At 40.8% G+C, this 23,619-nt stretch overlaps 1 protein-coding gene across 4 annotated transcripts in view; it reads right to left on the reverse strand.

The window, feature by feature from the left end:
- The window catches only part of Unc13c (unc-13 homolog C), a 445,873-nt gene that overhangs the window by 263,828 nt on the left and 158,426 nt on the right, over nt 1–23,619 (reverse strand). For all 4 annotated transcript variants that reach the window (XM_087905372.1, XM_087905373.1, XM_087905375.1 and 1 more), the window contains 2 exons: nt 7,770–7,848; nt 4,647–4,718 (listed from right to left, as the gene is read on the reverse strand). In XM_087905372.1, the coding sequence (XP_087761498.1) occupies nt 4,647–4,718; nt 7,770–7,848 (151 nt within the window). The remainder of the gene's footprint in view (nt 1–4,646; nt 4,719–7,769; nt 7,849–23,619) is intronic.

The following is a 23,619-nucleotide window of genomic DNA, read 5'->3' on the forward strand; positions in this document are numbered from 1 at the left end:
CTTTCGAAGAGTCAGGACACTGGACGGGAATAAGTAGCCTTTGCGATTGTAAGTATCAGAAGAATATAAAGTGACTCTGAAAACAAAGCAGTCAGGCTTCTCGCCAAAAGCAGCGAGTGGTGTCCTAAGCCGCCATCAGCCCGCCATCTGCCAACGTTAATAGACACATCAGGAGCAAAGCTCAGCTGCCTCTGTGCCATGTTCCTCCTTGGTCCCCTGCTATTGTCTAACTGGTGATTTCATGGTACTCTCTGGGGTTCCCTCGCGAGATTATGTAAATCAGCAGCATTGCGTACCCCAAAAGAAAAGTAAGATTCTTGTTTGAAGCAATGGTCCTGCACTCAGTGCATACCTTTCGGGAAAGAAGTGCACGGCTGTCCTGCGGCACACACACATTTTCTATTCATAGACACAAGCATTAGTGAGGTCCACAGAGCAAACACTGTGTACGATGTGACCTTTTAAATATCCTTTGCACAGGAAGACTCAACACCACTACAAGTTTACGAGTGTAAAAACAGACACAATTTCAGAGTGAATTAATAAACTCATTAGTATAATCATCATGGAAAGCTGACTGGAGATCTTGATATTTATTTAAACTATAATGCAATTCTAGAGTCTATAAGGTGTAGCCTATTGTCAATTAGCGGACAGCTTCAGATGGTGTCGGTCTCCTTTCCTTGCTACTTCAGGCCTCCTCTTTGGGACCCTGAACCCCACCGGAGCTGGTTGTTTTCAGTGGGTGTCAGGGAAGGAGGCAACCATTGCTCTTAGGAACAGTACTTCCTGTCCTATGTGACACAGCAAGGGCTTAAAATAATGCATGGACCATGCATTTATTATTGCCAAAATGGATGCGCACATGGATATATAATTATTGATGTTTACTTCCTCTATTTTATAAATATCCCCTTTGTAAGTTAATAAAAGCAATTAAAATATAATATAGGTTCGACTCTATAAATTAGGAAATCAGTTTCAAAGTAAATACAAGGCAAGTAAAGAATGAATTAAAACCAGCTAACAAAGGAAATAAATTTGATGGTCACAGGTATGGTGGTTCAGCCTTTCGATTCCATCACTAGGGAGGCTGTGGCAGGAGGGCTGCTGAGTATGATGCCAGCCTGGCCTATAGAGATGAGACCTTCTCTCAAACTTAATAAAATAAAATAAAATGGACAGGAAAGGGATAGAGGAAATAAATTAAAGACTGGATTGAAAACAATGAAAAGAAAGGAAAGAAAACTTTGAGTAGTCAAAAATGAATTTCTTATAGTGTTGATTTTACAAAATTGAGAAAATATAAACAGATAAAAATAGGGCTATACGACACATGTCTTTACAAATCTTAATTATACACTCAATTAAGTAGTATTGGATTCTCAAATGTAGACAAAGGAGCTCGGAATTGTCAGTCAGTGGCAAAGTGCAGGCCTAGTGGGCGTGAGGCCGGGGATAATTCTTAGCACAGGCCACGACAAGAGCATCCGTACAGAAGACAACCTTCTACAGCTGACATGAGCAAAGATTCAAAGCCAAGTCGAGAACCAAAGTTTAAAGACCATGGCTGTAGTGGCTACATGAGATGAACAGATGCAAGGGCCATACCACCACCCTCAAATAAGCATCCAGTTCTGGTGATTTAAGGCAAGTTTGGCACAGCACCTTACTTATGCAAACGGTCCTAGATCTGGAAAAAGGGAAGCTCCTGGTTGCTTACCAAAGGTTATTTGGATTTATTAATGTAAATATGTGCATAAGAAGGTACCTATACACACATATATTATATATGTGTATGTGGATATATAATATATAAAATATATTGCATATTTGTGTAATATAATATATACAGAAAACAATAGATTTATATTGGTAAACATATTAAAAATTCAAGGCCAGGAGAGTGTTTGTGGATTGCCTGAGGTCTTAGAGCTAGTGAACTGGGAAACTGGGTTCCCAAGTTCCAAGCCAAAGACTGTGCTCCTAAGGACCAGAGGATGCTGCAGGAGAGATGTCTCACAGATGAGGAGTGCAGGCTGCTCCTGCAGAGGACCTGAGTTCGGTCCCTAGCAAACACGTGCTGAAGAACAGAAGTCAGATCAGTAAGAGTGCTTGTGAAAAGACATCATTTTGAACTGTGTCACGACTGCTGATTTCCATGTCAGCACTTTGAGAAAGGACTCTCAGCCTCATCCGCAAGGAGAACAGGAGGCGTTCCTGTGCATGAAGCTGACTGTCCGTGTGTTACTGGAGACATTAGAGCCATTTCCTATCTTGGAAGAGATGACTGTGCTTTTGACCATCCCTCTCTCTCTAATACTGAAATGTCACTATCTGCTGTTTCCCAGGCAGGCAGATCATTCCCTTTGTGCACAGGCAATGCCCTGGCTTTCCGGTTAAGAGTGCCCAGGAGGACTTCAGAGATGCAGCGTGGAAATTGTTCACTTCAGCATTTATGTCATTTGCCCATGTAATGACCGAACTCGACAGCTTGTCAGGAGTGACATTTAATATGCCTGCTCTACACAAGTCATATTTCATTACTTTTCAAGACAGGGGCCCCAGGGAAATGAGCTTGGTGGATTTGAGAGGGAGCTAAAGCAGTCTATTCATCCGCCCAACACCCCAGACAGATCTTCAGCTCAGGGCTCTGTTCACCAAGAAAAGCGGTATTTTTAGATTGCTGACAAATAGATTGATAGGTAATTTACTTCTGAAAGGAAGATGTTTTCCTTGTCTTAGGTCTCAGGAAATTCAGAGGCATCCAACTCACTTCTATTGTTCACTGTAATAAATATTCACATTTTAAATGACATGGTATATTGTAGTAACCAAAGGTTTCACAAGTAGGCTTTTTGATTGTGGGGTGTGTGTGTGTGTGTGCGTGTGTGTGTTTTACCAGGGATGGAATCTAGGGTTTATGGCTAGGGTCTATGGCTAGGTAAACACTCTGCCATCAAGTTGTAATAAAAGAAGGAAGTCATATTTTAAAATAAGAAAAAATAAAAATGCAGAATTTCTTAGAAAAATCCTTCAACTTTATTTCCTCAGAAGAAAATGACCAAAACACTTGAAATTCAGTAAGAGTTTTTCTCTTCTACTGGAAGCAGAGAATTTCATGTTGTATCTAAATTATACTCAAAGTATTACAGAGTATCATAAATAAAAGTCCCTGAGAACATAACCACAGAATTTTTAATCATGTACCACAACTGAAAAATGTATCAAGACTATAGCCATACCTCCCTGCCTACACCCGGTCTCCTCTGAACTGAAACTAAGTAGGCAGTGGCCTGGTTAGTGCTTGAGTGGGAGAAAATGCATCAACGGGCTGCAACCCACAGATATTCAGATGAATGTGTGCAAGGAATAGCAATAGTCTCTCTATCTCTCCACACCTCTGAATGAGTAGTTGTGTGTGTACATGTGTGTGTGTTTGCGCACGTGTGCATGCACAGGGGCTACATCTTATAGAAAGATACAAGGAAGAATTTACAGATGCAAGAAGACAATGACAAGAAGCAGAGCGAAAAATATGAAATACGTTGTTAGTAAATGTCAAGTATAATGACAGTAAGACGTGATATGCCATGTTCACAGAATTTTTGTCCTGTGAAGATGGCAGATAGAGAAAAGTTAGAAATATTAGTTCCTGTAAGAAAGGACCCTGTCAGGGTGAGCAGGACTGAGCCCCTTCTACAGGACAGCCAAGGCACACATTGTTAACTAGGCCTCTCTCCCCAGGCTGTACCTGGAGCCAATTACACCAGAACTGCTGGGAGTGACCAGCTCTCAGCAGGTTTCAGAGCTCCCTCTGGGCTTCTAATGAGCCAGATTTAAGAATCGCTGACCTAGATCTTGGCATCCTCCTTGTGTCTTCTAAGCAGGATGGTTTGTACATCCAACAAGACCTTATAAAACATCTACCTTGTGCCCAGCATTGTTCCAAGTAATGGTGATGAGAATTTAATGAGAACAATGGATGGCACACACGACTGCCTTCCAGAGCATCAGAGTCCACGCGGAGAAGTTCGTGTGAAATCCTCATATCCTTTGTAATAAGGAACAGAACAGTATCTCATTGGTGTTATTCACCAAGCTAGTGTTAGCCAAATGATAAGCACATATGCATTCCTTAATTCTCTGTTTTGCTACTACTTCACTTTACATATAAGAATATTCATTTTCTGGCATCTAGTTGCCTGACTATAGCATAGCACAGCATAGCATAGCGTAGCGTAGCATAGCATAGCATAGCATAGCATAGCATACCACACCATACTATACCATACCATACTATAGAGGTGATAGTGAAATGTTAGAGCAGGGAAATAGCAATTCAACCAGAAGGGAGATGCTGCCTTAACTAAAGGGAAACTTCAGTGTAAAATACCTTTAGGAGTTGTCCAGAGGAAGCAAAACAGATAAGTTGTTTCAGCATAGAATAACAGCCATAAAACTAAAATGTGTGTGAGCATCATCGGTAGTGAAGCCGGAGCTTGCAGGAAGTTTAGTTGGGACCAATCAGGCTTTCCTTGTGTCACTCGTGGACATTTGGCCACATGACAAGGGAGTATCTCAAATAGAATGGCTGTGCTCTTGGGGGACTAATCAGTACAGCTAGTAACTGGCCAGGCACCTACCAGCTCCTCATTGTTCAGTGATGTCCTGATGACCATAGCAAGTGACAGACCAGATTTCCGGGCAGCCAGGGTCTGAAATAGATAGGATTATGATGGATTAATATACGGCAGAGGTGGCTTGCATGCATTTCAGAAGGCAAAGATGTAATAATGCTAGTTGTCACTGTTTTAGTAAAAAGGGGCTTTGCCATCCTACCACTATGAATGGAACTCACTGACTATTAAAACCAGAGACCCCTAAACTTGGCATTTGAGCCTTCATGAAACTGAAGTACATCCAAGAGATAGGACTACTTAAAAGTTTCTGGGATAGAAAGAGGCTTCTAGAAGTTTTCTGTTCCCTGGGGTACCGTTACAATCTGTCAAGAAACATGTGCACTGATGTTACCCAGCCTGACTGGAGAGCTGATCTGAGCTGTACCTGACATTGCATGACTCCTGGGTGTTTCCTAGAATATTTTTCCTATCTAGTGGGGATATGTCTCTCGCACACCCTTATCAAGTGAATGAGCACCCAGATGGGCATCATCTTCAATAGCATTCGAGACCTTTCCATTTCCACTCTTATAAACGGAACTGTCACTATCTGCCTCCTACCCAAACACCATGCTATCAGAAACATCTCTGCTACAGAGAAATTTAGAAATAAGAAGATCCGGATGAGATAAGAACATGCCATCCTACCAGGAGCATAGAGAAGTCAGGTGGGAACAGTGCATCTCTTCAGCCCAACCCTCAGGATAATGACACCACACTGATGAAGCTATATGCATGCAAAGTAACAAGTTACCCCATGTCCATCTTCTACCCACAGTGTCAACCTGAAGGGGATTACTTTTGAAGGTTTTACCCATGATAATTGTACTCTTCACCCCTAATAACTATGCCTACTCACTTCTGCCACTGGGATAAAACATCTTAGGGAAGCAAGGTTTATTTGGCTTATAATTCCATGTCTATCGTATCGGGGAGGTTAAGGCAGGAACTCAAGAAGCTAGTTACATCACATCCATAGTCAGGAGCAGAGAGAAAATAATGGCAGCCTGATTTGCTAGCTTCCTCCTCATTTTTACTCTCCAGACTCCCCTACTTAGGGAATGGTGCCACCCACAAAGGGCTGGATTTTCATCTGTCACTTATAGATTAATTGTCCACAAGCTAACCTAATCTGCTTAATTCCTCATTAAGATTTGCTTCTCAAGTGATTCCAGGCTATGTCAAGTTGACAGTTAAAATTAACCAGTATGAAGTATTTGTTCCTAATTTTGTGTTTTTCTTACATTTCATTTGTGTTTAGCTTTGCTGTATATATATATATGTGTATGTATATATATGTATATGTATATATATATATATATATATATATATATATATATATATATATATATATACAGAACTAGACTTAATGTTAGATTCTTGGAGAATTTAACAATATACTCAGATCCCATGTGTGTATGCGTGTATCGCTAGGTAGCCCTGGCTGGCCTAGAACTCATTATGTACACCAAGTCAGTCTCTAACTCATGGACAGTTCATCCCTCTCTACCCTCTGAGTGCTGGAATTACAGGCACATGTGGGAACTAAAACTTATTCCAGAGTAGCTCTATTTCACCACCTTGCCCTCTTTCATCTCATGATTAAAATGAGTGTCTGTGTGAGAAGATCAGAGAATGGTGAAATAAATTGAAAAGCACTTACCATGGCCTGAAGATTCCAGGAGCAAAAGGAAACAACATTTAAATCATTAAACATATGAGAAATGGGTAAAGCATGGGAATGTTCCCTTAGTTATAAAAGTTCCACGCTGTCCTGACAAGAATCTGAGCTAACTCCATCATGTGCCCTGCTTTCCACTGCAGGATCATACAGGGCGCCATCTTAATTAACTAACATTTTGGAGAATTAATTTTAGTTTGTGTGTGTGTGTGTGTGTGTGTGCTTGCATGTGCACATGCACACCAATGAATGCAGGTGCCTACAGAGTATAGAAAAGGGTACCAGATTTCAGAGATGGAGTTACAGATGATTGTGAGACAGCTGATATGGGTGCCATAAACCGAACTCTGGTCTTCTGCAAAGATAGCATGTACTCTTAACCACAGAGGTTAACCTCTAGCCCCATAACATTTCATTTCAAAATTAAAGTGACTGCCTTTAGTGGTTTTCTTAGCAAAATCAAAATGTTGCTAATATAAAAGTTATCCACATTGATGCTAAAAGTGATATTAATTTTTGTATAAAGTAAATTCTGATATTAAATTACTAAGAGTATTACATGCCCATAGACCTTGTTTTGTGTGGGGACATCATACCTAGCCTGTAGGAAGTCTGGATGATAGAGCAATGGTGTTTGACATTCAGAAGGGCTTTTCCTTTTAAGATTTATTTTTCAGTTATGTGTATGTGTGCATCAGTGTATGTATACCACAATATGCAATGTGCATAACCATTGAAAGATCTCTCCAGGTCTAAGCATTTTTTTTTCATGAGAGAACATAGACCACTGTTCCATGGTCTGGTCTTGGCATTTCTGAGTGGTCTCAGAATTCCTCCTTGCAGGAGGATGAGCCTCCGAGTCATGTTCAGGACCACACAAACCTTAATGACTTGGAAACAGCAATCTTCTTTTGATGGAAGAGCTTAGTAATTTAGCTAGACTCGTTTTTCACATGTAAGAAGATTGGTTAGCACCATCTGTTTCCATTATAAAGTCTGAAGTCTACTGTGTTAAAGTGTAGAAATCCAAAGCAAGCTTTAAACTTTGTAAGTTAATCTTGTAATCCTTCACAGTATTGAACATCAAAGACTAGCTCCAACAGCTCCAACAGCTTACTTGGTCTTCTCTCCTCTTTCTTCTGGCTCAATTTTAAAGCCAAATTAACTAAAAATGTATAATTTCCACTGATATCAAAAGCAGTTGAAAGGTTAGAGTCATTTCTTTCATTCGATGCATTTTTTTTTTTAAAAAATAATGAATGTGTTAGTGCTGGGCAGGCTCTGGGTTTGCATACTTCACCCCATGAAATATTTATGAGCTAAGTAGTCAATGAGAAAGGCTTTACACTTTAACAAAGGAAACATCAAGGCATGCAGTCAGGGAGAATGAAGCCAGAGTCACTCACCACATCCCGTACAATAGGCAATGTCTTTTTCCTGCGGAGATCAGGCATGCTATCTATTCCATAGAGTCCACGCCCAGCCCTGAGTGGGGACAAAAAAAAGCAATGATTTCAACAGCTGAAATGACATTGTATGAGGAAAAAAGTCCCCACTGTTTATATAAAGGCTGTGAAAATATCAAGTGGAGATCATTGTTTTCAATTCATTTCCAAAATGGTAAAGGTCTAAGACTCCAGGTTTTTGTCCAGGGTGAAACTCCAGCTGCTGCACCTGCTGACGGTTTGTGTGGAGACCCCACGTGTGGAAACCTTAAATGCACACGGCCTGGGTAGACATGTTTTTCTCCTGTCAGTATCACTGAGAGTAGAGTCAAAAATTTTAGGGACACAGACGTTGTTGTCGCCAGCAGAAACCACAACCAAAGCATTCCTGGTGCAAGAGTAGTAAAGACATCTTTGCCACCTAAGTTCCATTGTGTTGTTGTTGTTCTGTGTGCTACATCGACAGCGACCCAGCTCCACAATAGCGGTTCCCGAACCATGGGCAAATTTCAAGCCCTAAACCATAGGCTTCTCTTACCTGAATTTCTCTCACAAATAAATGCATGGGATTAAACGATTTACTGTCCTTATTTTGTAACAGTAACAAAGGTTAGGTCAACTAAATATTCATCTCAAGTCTGTTGATTAAATGAACTTCTACGAGTGCAATGAATATACAAGCGAGGGAAATACTACGGGGCTGGCAGCATGGCTCTGTGGTTAAGAGCACTTGCTGTTTAAGCATGAGGACTAGAGTTCAAATTCAGCACTGCAAAAAGTTAGATGTCCCCTAAACACCTACAACCCCATATCTAAGGTGGGGGCGTGGAGACAGGAGGATCCTGCTGTTTTTACCTCCCAAGTGCTGGATGACAGGTCTGTGCCACCACGCCTGATTATATGATACTGGCAGTCAAACCTTGGGCATCGTCTGCAGGTGTTCTACCAACTGAGTTACACTTTAACTCCAATGTTCGTTTCTCATTGCACCAAATCGAGTCATTCTGCACTGCCAATTAACTTATAAAATCTGATGACAGTGTCTCCCTATGGGGACGTGGTCTATAAATCTCTGTTGATGCCTTGCACATCTGAGGACCAGCCTACTCACATAAGCAGCTCAGCTCCTGCTGATCGCAGTGGCCTGGCAGCTCTGCCTCCATGATGGACTATAAGAATTGATGACAGGTTATTGGTATTTTAGAGGCCCATTCCCACTGACACAAAAAATGGCCTCTTCTGTGACATTTAGCTTGACAGGGGACCGCTTTGTCTTACTGGAATTTTTCCCCCTAGCGGTCATAGTTTTAGTTTCAATACCTTTCATAGGTTCAATTATTGGTTTGGTAATTGTAGACCAATAAATCTTCAAATTTATTGTACAACTCATAAACTAGTAATAAAAGTAAACTAGCAATGATGATAAAGCAGCAATGAAGGGATCATAGAGGCACAACCAAATTTAGAGACAAGCATCAACTGATGCCGTGAATGTGAAGCTTGGGGAATATCATAGGGATAGCAAAGTGCCAGTGTTGGAGAAGTGCTTTGACAGTTGGCAGCTGCAGTTTGAATGTGGCCCTACACAGAGTCATGAGCTTTCTTAGAAATATGAGGCTTTAAAACACAACTGGACTGCACAGTTCATGAACTTTCTAGATGCCATTGAGTCACACTGTCGAAAGGTTGGACATGCCTGACTTAAGTCATAGGATAAAGGAGAGGGGCAAATGTGGTCAGAGATCAACATGGATGGAAGAAGAGAGACAAGCAGGAAAGTGACCTGCTTCGCTCATGAGACCCACAATCCTGTTTTTCACAGCGTGGCGAAGATGCTAACACACGAGCCAGTTGTGTGGCCTGAGCCTTTGTCTCGGATAATAGGAGGCTGAGGTGGAGGGACAGTGTAGTTGAGCCCAGGTGTTTAAGCAATTCTGGACAACAACAGAATGAGACATCAGTTCAAGAAAAGAAACTGAAGTCAAGCAAAATGAAAAACCAAAAGACCCCACCCCAAAGTCCCCCAAACTCAATAAAGTTTAGCTACTTCCCAGAATAATTCAAACTGAGAACTCTAGGCCATGGCTTGGAACAGTCACAGTGAGTCAGAGCTTCAGATTTGGCTTACAAAAAAGTGGTATTGGTGGCTCAACTTTTTCTTCCCTTTCTCTTTCTCCTCCCCTCCTTTTTTTTTGCTCCTTTTCTACTTCACTTTTTTTATACCAGAATAACATTTTGTCTTCATGTTTTCTGCTTTATCATTTGCTTTTAATTGACTAATAATTGTGTATATTTTGACATGAAGCGTATTGCTTTAATCTCTATGTAAATCACAGAAATTTTCAATCAGGTGGCATCCACCATCTTTTCACCTGTGGTTTGTGGTGTAAATATTGAGTGTTCTTCTGAACACTAAAAAGCGGCAGACTAGGAAGGGGAAAAGCCATAAGCTTACTTTTCTTCACACCCATCTTCACGAAGCTCACTAACACGCTCTTAGTATAAGTCCCTGAATTCCTACCTTCTCCACAGCTCACAAGCACAGAGATTTCTTGCTATGCAAAGCAGTTTTAATGGGATTTTCTATATCATTCACTCCAATTTTAGGCTGTGAGTCTAAGAAATGTCTCCACGTCTCCCTGTGAGCCATAACAATATGAAGTATACATTAGCTAATAACTTCTACAGCACTGCACATCCATCATACTAACTGCTGCCTTCAGATATCTCAAAATGTTTTGACTTGTAAATAATATAACTGCCACAGCCATATCAAGAAACATGGTCAATTAAGACAATGATTGAGGAAGAGATTGTATAAGCAGCTGTGTTGTGCAATCGAGTTGTGTGCTTTATTTCCTATCAATTGTCATTAAAAATTTTTTGCCCTGTTTTCTTACAGAGTATGATTGAAATTGCCAGAAGATTTTCAGAAACTTAAGCTAAACTGACAGATGTTTGAGAAGTTTCACACACTTCTTGGGCCTTTTTTTTTCTGTCCTGTGACTGTTTTAGCAGAGAATCGACATACAAAGACCTAAGCAAAACCTGAGTGCTGCAGAATAGTGAGTGCAAGGTAAAAGAACTTAAACGTGTCTGTCTCTGTCTCTCTGTCTCTCTGTCTCTGTCTCTGTCTCTCTCTCGTGTCTGTGTGTGTGTGTGTGTGTGTGTGTGTGTGTGTGTGTGCGTGTTTTGCTGGTACCATAGAGGCCAGACCAAGTTCCCTTCAAACTGGAGTTGTAAAGCCACCCAGTGTTGGGACCAAACTCAGGGGCTCTGTAAGAACAGTAAGCAATGTTAACCACTGAGCTACTACTTGAGCCCACAAAATAAATTCATTTGTGTGTGTGTGTGTGTGTAGAGGATTTTTTTATTCTCTCATATATTACATCCTGACCATCAAAATGGATTCTTAACCCTCACAGATAGGCCCCTGTCATTTCATTTAAGATCAAGTATCTATTTCTTTTTACTTTTACAATTTCATCATCACTATAAAAAGGTTGTATATAATATACTAAAACGAAGTTATATATATATCTATCTATATATATATCTATATATATATATATATATATAGGCTTATCCATCTAGCATTAATAAAGATTTCCTGTAAACTTAGACCCCAGGCTAGGTGTGTGGCTTGATGGTAGAGTTCTTGCCTATGAAGATGAGGGCTAGATTCTCAGCAGTGAAAAATAATGAAGTCTGCTCACTGGCTTCACAATGCAATGAGTGTACTTGATACCTCCTGTAAATCTACAAAATGCAGAAGCAATCTCACCAGGAGAGAGGTGAGGAAGACTAAACTTTAAAGACTGAACATAACAGTGGGCAAAGGCCCGGTGGCCTTCAGATTGGAGGTCAAGGGCAGTACTCAAGTCCAACAACTCCCTAGACTCTGTAACGAGGGGGTCAGAAGAAGATGCCTGCCGAAACATCTGGTACACCAGTAACCGAAGGAGAGGACTCATTTTAAGTAAATGCATTTTAATGGCAGCACTTTAGCTGTTGTTGATTGGATTACCATGCCTCTGACTGCGGCCAACAAACTAGCTAAAGACGGTTGACAATCAGTGTGGGGCTTGCCAGGTGCCAGGTACAATGAATACAATTACAATTGACATTGACATTCGCATATAATCCAAAGCATGCGGATTTCATTTTCTTCTAAGGGATTACTAGGTAGTACTGATAACTACGTCCCTCGTTTTAGGAATGAGGAACAGGAGAACTAGAGCCCTTCAGAATCATTTGGAAGGCACTACCTGAAATAGCAGTGGTAGGATTTGAGGCCATACCCGAAAGCACACCAAGCTGTAATGACAAGAAGATAGGATCATTCCATTATCACTCATGGTGATGAGTTGAGGCCACAGCAAATTCAATTCGACAGTTCATGAAACTGGAAGTTAGACAGTCTGTTTGTCCAGATCACGTGGCTGATATAGGGCCGAATTTGACTTTACTGCAGGATTATTCTGCCTTAGTCCTCATGTGTTTATGGGCAAGTAGGCTCTAGCCGGGATGAGGTGAGCAGTCTGCCTGGCCAAGCCAGAGCTCTGGATAATATTTGGGTTGTTTTCAAAATATCTCATGAGAGCTATTATCTTCAGATTAGAAAACACATTCCATGGTGTAAATGCCCCAGTTCTCCATCAATAGCTCCCCGCTATTACACAAGAATTGTGGCTAGACATGGGAGCCACTTAGACTGCAGACAGTACAAATGGGGCACAGTCCATGGTGACAAGCTACCAGGGAACTCTCAGGAAAATCAAGAATCAAATGAACCTGACAAAATGAATGTGATTTTGTACATAAATCAAGAAGAAATTTTGCTGGAAGGACATTTGCTCTATTATACAAGCTTTGAAATTATTATTTGCTTTTTGAGATATAGTATTACTATAGAGCCTAGGGTCTTCTAGAACTTTCTGTGTTGCCCCCGAATGCCTTAAAATGTATGATCTTCACTTCCAAAGTGTATGGGATTACAGGCATGTGCTATAATGCATATTGTAAAAGACTTAAATGAATGTTATTTTAACTGTAATGCCAGTAACTGTACCTGGTGGGCTTCAGTGTAGTGTTCTGATTAAGTATGCAATATATATGATAATATATAATTTATTTTAAATGTATGGATATTTTGTCTGCATTTGTGCATGTGCACCACGGGCATGCAGTGCCTGTGGAGGAGAGAAGAGAGAATAAGATCCCTGGGGAGAGTTACAGTTGGTTGCAAGTCACCATGTGCGAGCTGGGGCAGCCAGTGTCCTAAACTGATGAGCCATCTTTCTAGCTCTATTAATGTTCTTAAATAGTCCTAATAACATACTGAACACACAGAGACTGGAAAAAGAACTCCAGGAAGATGCTAGGAGAATACAACAGCAGACAGTATATGAAAACTGCTTAGTGTTCCTCATCACCAGGGCTCCGTGCAGTGTCCTCAGGGGAGCCCATTACATCTGCTCAAATGGCTATTATCAATAAAACAAAGAATGGTGTTGTGAGGAACATTGAAGAAGAGGAACTTGTATGCTTTTGTGGCTTGTAAAATAGACTAGTCATCATGTGCAATAGTACGAGGAGTCCTCAGAAAATAAACAAGCACAGTGATTGTAAAAGAATGAAAACTTGGTTACTGCGATCTAGCCATAGGAAGTGGCATAGACATGCCAAGAGATGTTTATACCCCTTTGTTTATTGCCACGTTACACATAAGAGCAGAAATGATTAAATGAATGTAGATTCCACATGCAGATGAATGACAAAGAAAATATGGTGTGTCACAGAATGCTATCTGGCTATTTAGAAGAGGAAATCCCAGTGTTTGTGACAATGAGGATGACTGTGAAGGATACCAGGTTTCTCTAGAGGAGAAATTTAAAATCATTGACTCTGTGAAATGACAGTTATCTGGATTTGGGTTGAGCAGCACACAAGTGGGATCAGAGAAATACTGACTAGAGGATATAAAGTCTAAGTGAGATACAGACACCATGATGAATATAATTAATATATTGTGTTTTTTTCCACAAATTGATGGGTGGATATTAAGCATTTTTATTAAAAATGTTAAGTATGTTATATATTGTATATTACTTAGGTATAGTTATCATTCTTTAGTATATATATATATACATATACATATATATGCTTTAAGTCACTGTTTATAATGAAAGCATAAATAGTTTTTTCTGTTGGTTAAAATACAATAATTGAAGAGAAGATTATCTACAAGGAGAAAACAGCAAGCATTTTTCCCAAAGGTTGATCTTTTTGAAGACAAAGTGGTTTGATTTCCATACGAGAACGGCTGATGACTAATAGACTAATGTACATTGAATAACTGATTTCTGTCGGATAACAGAAAACAGATTGACTCTATACAAAAGAGATGTTAAATTAATTGAATCCCTAAAATAGAAATAATGGTTAGCACTTCTGATTAATTCTCCAAGACAGTTGTTGGGATCGCTGTATGATTCACTGTCTTAGAATCAAGGAACGTTTAAGATTGTGAGAGATTAATAACGAGCCATTCTAAATCTTTTTTGTTTAATCCTCTACTGGCTAATGCATAATAATGTTTCACTTCTTCACTTAGTATTAATTTTCACACACATTTAACACAACTGTTCTGACAATGATCATGCATGTCCCTATTCTCTGAATGTAAACTAGCCAACATGTTCCCTTCCCAAGCTACCAATGTTTTATATTACTGTTAAGAGTGAATAGCTGTTAGAGTATGTACTTGCTTATAAGTGGATATTACATATACAGCAAAGAACAACCAGGCTACCATCCTCAGCCCCAGAAAAGCTGGGTAACAAGGAGGACCCTAAGAGGGATGCACAAATCTCCCTGGGAAGAGGAAATAGGTGAGATATCTTGGGTAAACTGGGGGTAGAAGGAAGAGGATGGGGGGTGGGAACATGAGAGATCAGGATGGCCAAGTTGGGGGAGGGACAGAGAGGGAGAGTAATGAAAGAGATATCTTGATAGAGGCAGTCATTATGGAGTTAGAAAGAAACCTATGTGCCAGGGAAATTCCCCAGAACCCACAAGGATGACCCCAACTGGGACTCCTAGCAATAGTTGAGAGAGTGCCTGAACTGGCCTTCCCCTGTAATCAGATTGGTGAGTACCCTCATTATCATCACAGAGACTTCATCCAGTAACTGATGGAAGCAGATGTAGAGATCCACAGTCAAGCATTGGGTTGAACTCTGGAAGTCCAGGTGAAGAGAGGAAGGATCAACGGTTTAAAAATCATGAAAGGAAATTCATAGAGACAGCTGACCTGAGTTTGAGGGAGCTCATGGACTCTGGACTCTAGACAGACAGCTAGGGAGCCATCATGTGACTGAGTTAGGCCCTCTGCATCTGGGTGACTTGTATAGCTTGGTCTTTTGTAGGGCCCCTAGCCATGGGACCAGGACCTGTCCCTGATGCATGAACTGGCTCTTTGGAACCTATTTCCTATTGTGGGATACCTTGCCAAGCCTTGATGCAAGAAGGAGCTTGGTCCTGCCTCAACTTGATATACCATGCTTTGTTGACTTCCATGGGAGGCCTTTCCCCATCTGAATGAAGATGGAGGAGGAATGGATGGGGAGGGAGCAGAAGGGAGGTGGAAGAAGGGAACAGGAGGAGAGGAGGGAGGGGAAACTGTGGTTGGTATGTAAAAGAAATATAAATAAATAAGCATAGAAACAAACAAATAAAATTTTAAAAATGGTCTTTGCCTATGTAATTGAAGATCCACTACTGATACAGGATTAAACACTAGTTCCTAAATGCATTTTTAGCCCACATTTAATCACACCTAAGACATCAAGATTATCACTCATCAACTAGAAATGCTCAGAGCTTCAGACAATATGGCAGTGTATCTTTTCCTTCTATCTAACAGGAGGGCAATGACTTGCCACAGAGGTAAAGATCCTGCCTCCAAGACAGAGAATCTGAGTTCAATGCCAGGGTCCCACATGGTAGAAGGAGAGAATCCAGTGCTGGCTTTTCCTCTCATCTGCCTCTCCCCACATGTTTTAGTTGTAAATATTCTAATATTATTCCTGCTTTTACTATCCAGCTTCTCCATTTGGCTTCTTGATTCATTTTACCCTGAACAAAGTGGCTGCCTCTGCTCTCCTCTAAGTATTCAGCCATGACGCCAGTGTGATAAGGTGTGTGTTTTAAGACCAGCCCAACAGTATTGTTCCTATCACACAGGAGGACAAATCAAGGACATAGAGATGGTCTATGGATGGTCGAGGTAATGCCATATTTCTTGATGGATTCTTTAATGAGGGTCACGACGGAGGTGGTTGCTCCACTGTCTTTTCCAACCCTCCATTCCACTTTGTGAACTTTGGTAAAACCCCCAATTTGAACTGCTATAAAATTTTAAAGAATAAATGGCCTCTATGTCATAGACCCTTTGTATTCGACTAAATTACTTTTTCCTTTCTTGGTCATTTGACCTCATAAAGCTCCGTAATGCTAAATTAACAATTTAGACAGGGCCCTCTGGATCTAGTTCTTTCTCTCTCCTCTCTCTCTCTCTGTCAAATCTATATTCCTTTGAAGCACATTTTCAGAAGCATTGACTTCCTTCTTATTTATCTTTACATCATTTTTGAAAAGCCAATGGCATTTAAGGTTTTTGAAAGAGATACTCAGGCTATGAAAGATTACTATTCTGGTGGGAAAGGGGAATGTGCATATTTCCAGTGACAAAAGCTGGGCTGGAGAGATGGCTCAGTGGTTTAGAGCACTTGCTGCTCTTCCTGATGACCTCTGTTCGGTTCCTAGCACCCACACCAGGTAACGCACAGCCACCTGTAGCTCCAGATGCAGGGAATCTGGAACCTTCTCTGGCCTCTGTGAGCACCTGCATGCAAAATACGCAGATACGTTATACATAGACATACCCTCATACACAGGCATGTGACATAATAAACAAGCCTCCAAAAATCACCATACTTTTCCATAGGAAAAGAAAATAATCTAATGGTCCTCTGTATTTTTATGAGATAAAACCTAAGCATGGCTTTTGGTGGTTTTCGTAGGTAGGGACAATTGAGGACAATGTCAGCTGTCAGAGATTAACTTCTAACCACTCAATCACTATATCTATATACCCTCCAGGCTCACTATCTAACAAATTGTTAAGTAGACATGTAGCCTTTTCCAGAACTTTCAGTTCCCAATAGCACCCCCCTTTTACCTATCCTGTGGTTTATATGTACTCCAATAACCCTCATACATTACTATATGCTGCTGAGCAGAAAATATGCAACCCACACACTTTATTATAATTAAGCATCAATTACTATTTGGAAACAATTTCCCCTAAATTAAAACTCATGCTGGATAAGGTCTCCCCTTAGAGAGCCAACGTTCAAACTTCCGTAGAACTGAGAAATTATGCGTGCTTTTGTACCTTGGCTTGAAGCTAATTTCCTTAGTAATCTTTTCTGGGAAATCTCTGGCTCCATTTACACACAATTTGCAAAATACAATCCTTTGTAATTAATGAAAGGCCAGCTGCTTAATAGCTAGACTCAAATGTCATTAAGTGGAATCAAATATCCAATAACAAAGAAACTGTATTTCTTAAAACTTGAAATCGTAGATTCCTTTTAATTATAGTTTGGTAGATGCCTGCTGCATATTTTAATCCCTGAAAATTTAACAATTGAAGCCTCTCCCGTTAGTGCTGAGAATCAGCCGAGTCCGAAGGCAAACATGAAAGCTATAAGGTGGTTTCTGGCCTTTTCAGCCTAACTCCCTCTGCTTTGTAGACCATGTGTCTAGCAACCTTTCTCTCAGAGCTTCTGGTTTCCTGCTGGTGAGGCACCCCACCACCAACAGAAGACACACTCATATTTTCTGAGTAGCTCCAGGGCAAGGCCTTTCTGGCTTGTTCACCTCAAAGACAGACGAAAGATTAGTGAGAAAAACGGAAACTCATCTCAGGGATCCCTGTGTCCCCAGATAAGACCCCAGGGTCAAGTCCTGGTTATGCATGGCTTGATGGATATGCATGGCTTGATGGATATGCATGGCATGCTGGTTATGCATGGCATCCTGGTTATGGGAGAGCTGCAAAGAGACTGTAGGATTCTTAGGGTACAGTTAGGATCACATATGACCTGTTGTGGTTTTAATCCACTGTTGACTAGGGGTGGGTGCTATGGGGATTCCAACAAATGCAATGCATAAAGATAGACTATACTGTAGTTTGTCATAATATATCACGGCAGTACAGTTTTTAAACATTCCTATGAGCAGGAACCCCTCCACCCTTATGCTTCACCTTGGTCATGCAGGCTGTTGCTTTACCTTCCTGGGTAAGTGATCGACACTCCCGTGATTGACAGAGCACTGGCAACTGTGCAACATAGAATTATCTCTCCTCCCTGAAGGTTTGGAGTTGACTACCTCGTCTGTTTGGCAAGCTACAAAATAATTATGTGTTACAAAATAATTCATCTGCAAATCATGCCTATGCTCCAGAAAGAGATTATCCAGGGCTGTGTAAATGACAAGAAGCTTACAGAGTCCACAGGCTCCACTGCAGGCTCTCAAATACCTGGATTGAAGAGGCAAAGACCAACCAACCATGTTACCATTGTGCCCAGTTCGTTCCTCTTAAGATACACATTAAATGACGAGCTAACTATACCTCTTTGCACATCCAAAAGCCATATGTATTTACTTTCATCTCTAGTATTTAGAATAGGGCTTTACATATATTTCTTAATAAGTAAGAATATTAATGAATGGAAGAATTATTTTTTAAACTACTCTTTATATATTGAAGCAAACATGTCCAAGTATGAATGCACATCCACCTGGAGGTTGGGTATTTCTAAAGTTAAAGATTGCCTCAGATTTCTTTTCCGTATCAGGGTTCAGATGATTGTTGTGGACAGGTATGCTTGTGTGGTCAATAGAGAAGTCAATTCGTTGTTTCTCTAGGCCAAATGCTCTTGCCGGTGTTACGACTGGGGTGTTTTCTGTCCTCTTGACAAACAGAGGTGAAAGTGAAGACTGTAAAGTGGTCCTTGGGGAGGCACCTGGCACTTCAGGTAGAGCGGCTAGGAGCTCCCACCCACCCCATGGTGGGAGGGCAGCTATTGAAACAATGACAAACCCATCTATGTTGAGCTTAAAGAGAAGAATCCCTCTGCTAGCGAGCTGCCAACTAGTATTATAGAACTTTTATTCAAAACCAGCCTTTTTCAACACAAACATAGGCATAATCAGAACGAATGGGGAAAGGACACAAGAAGACACACAGCGGGAAAGCCTTTGCTTTAGGCAGTTGCCAAGGAGACACCTGTCACACACCCCAGTTTACAGTCCTTTTTCCGTGTGTCTAGATGCAAGAGTGACTTTCAGCGATACTATAGATTTCCCTGATTTTAGAGAGGAAACACCTGCCAGCGGCATAGGTGGTTTCTAGGAAACAGACTTCCTGGATATGACCACACAACAGAAATTAACCTGAGGCTCTCCTTTGCTGCGCGCCTGCCTGCAATCCAATCGACTGACGACACAGGTGCCCCTTCAGCAACCTGCCTGCTGTTTGCCTAGACCATGTAGGACGCGCATCCCTTCTCAGCAGTTTGGCATGTTGCAGGCTTCATCACTTGATTACCCTACCTTGGGAAATGATGTAAGGAAGACACAGGGCAGCCTGATTTGCTAACTGTAAACAGTTTAGTAAGGGAGCGGGTTTGGTCACCTTCCACCAGCAGCAAGTCCCTGGTGTCATGGCTTGGTAACATGGCCCCCAGGGGAAAAGTAAAGCATTTGAAACAGTGCTGATTGAGAACGTACATTAAATAGCAGGCTGCTGGGAGTGAATAAAGCAACAAGATGCAATGCAGCGCTTCCCTGCCTTACAACTTGAGGACAATGTGTCACAGACAGCTGACTTTGGGCTGCTACTCCAGTGTTGTTACAGGTCATGAAAACCAAGATGCCCTTGGACCTGGAGTTCTGGTCACGGGGTAGATAGCAATGATGTGAACCCATTCTCATCCCCCTCCTCCCTTTTTTTTTTTTTTTAAAGAAAAAACAACGAAGCTTTGAGTTCCAAATGTGGACTATTCTAAGCACCCAACTATCTTTGCACCAGTTCTGCTCACACTGAGGCACAGCAATGGACAAAGCATGATCCTGGGGAAGCTGGTTCCATGTTTCCTAGCTCAACCAGAGGTGTATTGGAGGTGGCCCTGTAGCCCTGGAGAGCAGACCAAACACACGTTTCCTCACTTTCAGCTCAGACCTGCCATAGCCGTAGCTTGCAATTTAACACAGTCAGATAAGACACACTAGGAAACAGGTAAATGCTACAGATGAGGGTCTTTCAATGGAGAGCAGGTTGTAAGCTATCTGCCAGCATACCTGTGGCCACATCTCTGGCTAAAGCCACTCAGGTATAGCTATAGCTTATTATGTCACGAACACCTAATTCCCTTGTCCTCTTCAGCCTATTGTTGATTGACACAGGCCCTGAAAGCCTTTCTATGTCTTGTTCAGACAAATATTCCAAGTTCTTAAAATTAAGTAACTTGAGGCCAGCAAGATGGCTCAAAGGGTAAAGGATAGTGCCAGCAAGTTTGATGACTTGAGTTTGATCAACAAGACCTACATGATAGAAAGAGAGAATCACCCCATATAAATTATCTTTGAACTTCATATGTGCAATATAGTACATATGCATACACACACATGCTAAAATAAATAAATATGATAAATGTATCTGAGAAGCTGCAGTGAAACAGTCTAGTCACGTGATTTGATAATGACGTCAGTGTGGTGCTCTTTGAAAATGATTCCCAGATTGAAGTCACTACAGCACTGAGTATGTTTCTATTATGCCCAGGGTCCGGAAGTGTAAAGTTTGAAAGGCAATTGTTCTTAGGTCTCTTGTGTTTCTGGGTATCCTGCTTGTGGCGCCACTGAGGGATTTCTGTGGTGCTTGCTTCTCTAGAGTAGAGGATGGATTTATCTGCTTATCAACACAATAAATTGTATGTCTCTGTGAGACGAAGTCTTCTTTTGTTACTGTGGAGGTTTGAATGAGATTGGGCCCTATAGGTTCAAGTATTTGAATGTTTATTCTGCAGTTGATGAAACTGTTAGGGAAGACTTAGGAGATGTGGTCTTGTTAGGGGAGATGTGTCACTCGGCGTGGGTTTTGAGGTTTAACAAGCCCACACCCTTTCTAGACAGCTCCCCAACTCTGCTTTGGGCTGGTGGATCAGATGCAAAATCTCAGCTATTGTTCCAAAGTCACGCGTTCTGTCATGATCTCTCCCACAATAATAATGGACAAAGCCTCTGAAACTGTAATCAAGCCCCAATTAAATGCTTTCTTTTGTAAGTTGCCTTGGTCATGGTGTCCCTTCACAGCAGTAGAAGATTAACTAAGACAGTTGTTTTGGTTTTGTTTTGTTTTATTTTTTAAGACAGGGTCTCAAGGCAAGATTCAAATTCTCTGTGTAGCTACTGCTGACCTTGAATACCCAACCCTCCTCCTACTGATTCCAAAATGCTGAGATTACAGGTGTGTAATATAAACACAACCCCTGGCTTATAGGGTACCCAGGATGGAGACCACAGCTTTGTGCAGGCTGGGAAAGTACTGGACAAACTGAATTGCATTGCCAGCCCAAGATTTTGCCATTTTGACAGACTGTTTTCCTAAGCATGCAGATGGATAATTCACCATATGTTCTGTACCTGGGTTCACCTCTCCATCACCGTGAGACAATGAAAGGAGAAGGAAAACGGATGAAAGCATGAACCTCTTGCTGCCTCTTCAGTTCTGAACAATATATTCCTTCATCTCTGACTGAGGTGTCTAGTGTCTTCTGGTAGTGTCTATGCAACTATATAGCCTATCTTTTAAATTTCCGGGAGTATCATATGAGACTCTTCCCAGTTCTTGAAATGAAGAGAATAAATAAGCAAATAATCTCTTGTCATTAAAGGAACATATAAATTTGTTAGTTAGATTTGTGGGGATAAAGCATAGAATTAAATGATAATGAAACATGTGAACATTGAAGCTATGTCAGCACAAAAGGGGAGGTTTGTGTCATAATGGATTTATCTTTCTTAAAGAAGTAATTTATAATATACCATTGTACCTCTGTTGTGATTACTTTAATATCTAAAGATATGTTACATTTGTTTACACTGCATTTGTTTAAGTATGTAAAGGTATGTTGCGGTTTCACCTTGCATGCCTAAGGCACCTGATTGGTTTAATAAAAATCTGACTAGACAATAGCTAGGCATTAGAGGGATAGGCAGGGCTAGTGGGCACAGAGAATAAATAGGAGGCAGACTCTAGGCTCAGGGAGGAGAATAGAGAAGAGAAGGAGGGAGAAGGAGGGAGACACCAGCCAGCCAGACATAGAGTAGGACATACAGAATGAAAAAAGGTAAAAACTTCTGAGGCAAAACCTTGATGAAGAGGAACAGGTTAAAATAAGGGATAAGAGCTAGTGGGACAAACATAAGCTAAGGCTGAGCACTCATAACTGTTATTAAGTCTCCATGTCTTTATTTGGGAACTGGTTGGTGGCCCAAAAGGAAGCCTGCTTACATGCTTCAACATTAAATCGAAGCTAGTATTTTTGTCTTATCATCCTAATCCACAGTTATGCTTTCTAGATTGAAATGTTAGTCATCTGATTATGAATCAAGCAATTATCAACTGTAAATAACTTTCAAACATAATCACTAATAAGAAAAAATAACACCTGTTTTCTAAGACAAAAATATATAATTTAGTAGGTTTTCTTGCCAAATGTATTAAATAGAAATAAATATTTCTTCCATTTGAATATTAGCTATGACAGATATTACAAGTAATTCATAACTACTTATTGTAACATTTATAAAAACTTTTCAAGCAGGAAATATTACTTGTCTGAAAGATTTATTTTTATTTATGTATATATGTGTATTATACGTGATTGTTTGTGTGTGTGCATGCGGGTGCCTCTACAGGTCAGAGGAGGGTGTTAGATCCCCTGGAGCCAGAGTAACAGGCAGATGGGAGCTGCGTGGTGTGGGTGCTGGGAACCATACTTGGATCCTTGCTAAGAGAGTCAGTGCTCTTAACTATGAGCCATCGCTTCACCCCCTCATTTCTAAATTAAGGAAAAAAAATTGTGGTTTGGAAAAGAATTGATCAATTTCTTAAATTTTAAGAGTTTATAAAGTTATTATTGCAGAAAATTAATTCTAATCAAGTCATTGAACAGGGTCTAGGACACACGTTAAATCAAATAAACACATTTCGAATAATATCTTCCAAGCAATTTTTTATGTACCATCTCCTTTTACATCACTTAATTTAAGTTCATATATTCATTGTCTGTCTCATTTCTAAAGACTTTCACTCATTTTTCTGATCATATGGAAAGCAAATGTCTGGGGCCTGTTCACTCAATGCTTGCTGCTGCTTGGGCCTCTTAGATGCCTGTGCACAAATATCTACTTAAATCCAAGTGTCAGTGGAGGAAGCTTCTGCCTGTACTGCTGAGTCATTCTGGAGAGATTATCACGGGGTTAGAGTATGCCTGTCTCTTTCCAAAGAACTGACCATGAACAGTAATGGAGACAGAAGTATCTTTTCTCTCCTTCTGGCTTCTAGATTTATTCCATCCTGACTTATACTGCCTTGCTTCACACCTACTTTTCATGTATCTGAGCAGAGAGAGTGGAATGGGATGGGAGGCAGATGGGGCTTCAGAGCAATGCA

Source organism: Myodes glareolus, chromosome 4 (assembly GCF_982192425.1).
Source record: "Myodes glareolus chromosome 4, mMyoGla1.1, whole genome shotgun sequence".
Taxonomy (NCBI): Eukaryota; Metazoa; Chordata; class Mammalia; order Rodentia; family Cricetidae; genus Myodes; species Myodes glareolus.